The sequence below is a fragment of the Carex rostrata genome, chromosome 11 (genome assembly GCF_964058835.1).
Source record: "Carex rostrata chromosome 11, lpCarRost1.2, whole genome shotgun sequence".
Lineage (NCBI taxonomy): Eukaryota > Viridiplantae > Streptophyta > Magnoliopsida > Poales > Cyperaceae > Carex > Carex rostrata.
This window is the reverse complement of record NC_135928.1, coordinates 2183327-2185308: the sequence shown is the minus strand read 5'-3', so window position 1 is coordinate 2185308 and position 1982 is coordinate 2183327. Positions and strand designations below refer to the sequence as shown.

Below are 1982 nucleotides of genomic sequence, written 5' to 3'. Positions count from 1 at the left end.
TTAAATAATTCATTAGTATTAAAATTTGAAGGAATCACTTCAAGCTAAAATAATTTTAAAAATTAATTTCATTGGATCGTAATTGGACTTGATTGAACCCAAACAAAATATTAGGAATTAATATTTTTAAACGATGTAAATCAGTAAATATATTGTTGAAAATCATGCCAAATTAAATTATATGGTTATGATAATTCAAAATCAACAGGATTATTTTGTGAAAAAAGTGCGCTTTGAGCCCTCTTTAATTTCACTCAATTTTTTTTTTTTTACATAATTTGCGTGTATTTTGTGTTTATTTAAATGTTATCATAATAATCATATGGCAATCCATAACCATCAGAGATATCTAGAGAAAGCAAAGTGATCATGCTAATTTTATTATAAAATAAAGAGAAATGCATCATTCAACATAATAAAAATGATCATGATGCATGGCAGGAAACATAAACATACACATAACAGGAAATAATCTCCATCTACATACCATATGCAAATGGAAATATATACCACAATCAGTTTAAATCCAGGCTAATATATTTAAAAAGATCAAATAGTCATACAACCTGAAATTAGGGAACATCAGATAATCTTTATACACACATTGATGTACATACATATGTACAATGTCATGCATGCTTCTCAGGCTAACATGTTCTGGTATTCTCTGATCTCTTGATACTCCAAGAGAGCGATTCGATTTTGAGCCTGTAATTGCTCGTAAAATCGCCTTATGAACTCCTCAGCCTCACCGTCTACTATGTTTTCTTCTTGTGGCACATCTTGCTCCTCTTCTTCATCTGAATAATCGATTATTCTTATTGAGATTGGCGATGGTGTTAGACTCCGTTTCTCACCTGGCGCCAGCTCTCCAGACTGTGTTATTCATATATAATTGTATGTTATAGATGAAATATTAATTTAATCGACAGACTGATGATATAATTCAAATATGTTTGAGACGAGATTTTTTGGTTTATAAAAATTATAATTCTGGATGATCATAAATGATGCTGTATTCTTTTTTTTTTTTTGTGAATATATATTGTCATCCAATATTATAGAATGCCGAATGCCCTGCTATAGCTATATACTTGTATATATTTTGTAAAATTTAAATTTTGAGTGTCCTACCTAGAACACAATTTAAAAAAAATATATATATATAAATATGGTATTAGATTGCGAGATATAGCATCTTACATACCATGAACAAAGATATCTTAGGGGATGGGGATGGCGAGTACTTGATCCGCCGCAGAGCAACACCATGCGACCACCACATTTCAGGCTCGTCAGACACTGAACCGAGACACGGGAAGTAGTTGTGGCGGCGCTTGTGCGAAAAAACAGCTGGGTTGGGGCTGTTGCTGCAAGAGAACTCGTACTCACGTAGACCAAACCCTAGATCACGTTTCGAACCATGTAAGAAAATATTTGTGAATGATCTACTAAGGACCTTGTTGCGCCGTTTCATGGCTAGGTTTAGGTCCATTAGGAGCTTCCTCTTTGATATAAGACCTTTTCTCATCATAAAATAGATTGCTCTCAGATAGTTCCATAGTCTTTTTTTCCTAATATGGGAATGAAGCTCCATGAAGGATATAACTAGATAGGTGATCAATTGGTAACTAATTTGATATGGATTTGAGATAATCACAGATAATGGGATCTTTCTCTCTCTATGTGAGGTTGGAACCTCACAAAAGAGAGAGAAGAGAGAGAGAGAGAGAGATCCCTGGCCTTGTTGAGAGGGTACGTAGTAGGAGAGATTTTGTGCTAATATACAACTGGAAAATGGTTTAATGTACAAATGCCATGATTGATGGGAGCGGTGGTAGACCCCATTACTTCATCAAGCACCTAAAATGAGAATATGTGATGGGTGATGTTGAATTGCTATTGGAACAAAATAGTTTTTCGATCTTTGAAGCAAATTGGTGTGTCTTAAATAAAGATTACATATGCATTTCTATTTTATC

General features: G+C 33.7%; 1 protein-coding gene across 1 annotated transcript; it reads right to left on the bottom strand.

Moving 5' to 3' along the window:
* Positions 1-354: 354 nt before the first annotated feature.
* LOC144562141 (uncharacterized) lies at positions 355-1780 on the bottom strand. The gene is made up of 2 exons (XM_078311299.1): positions 1208-1780; positions 355-876 (listed from the first exon to the last, which is right to left on the bottom strand). Exons 1-2 carry the CDS (start codon positions 1595-1597, stop codon positions 643-645), a joined length of 624 nt encoding a protein of 207 aa, XP_078167425.1. The 5' UTR covers positions 1598-1780; the 3' UTR covers positions 355-642.
* Positions 1781-1982: the final 202 nt, after the last annotated feature.

Bases quoted from the DNA above. Each gene is read 5' to 3' on its own strand.
- LOC144562141 (XM_078311299.1), bottom strand. From the start codon at position 1,597: ATGGAGCTTCATTCCCATATTAGGAAAAAAAGACTATGGAACTATCTG. The intron at 877-1,207 runs GTATGTAAGATG...TGAATAACACAG, and splicing joins CTAAGATATCTTTGTTCATG to TCTGGAGAGCTGGCGCCAGG.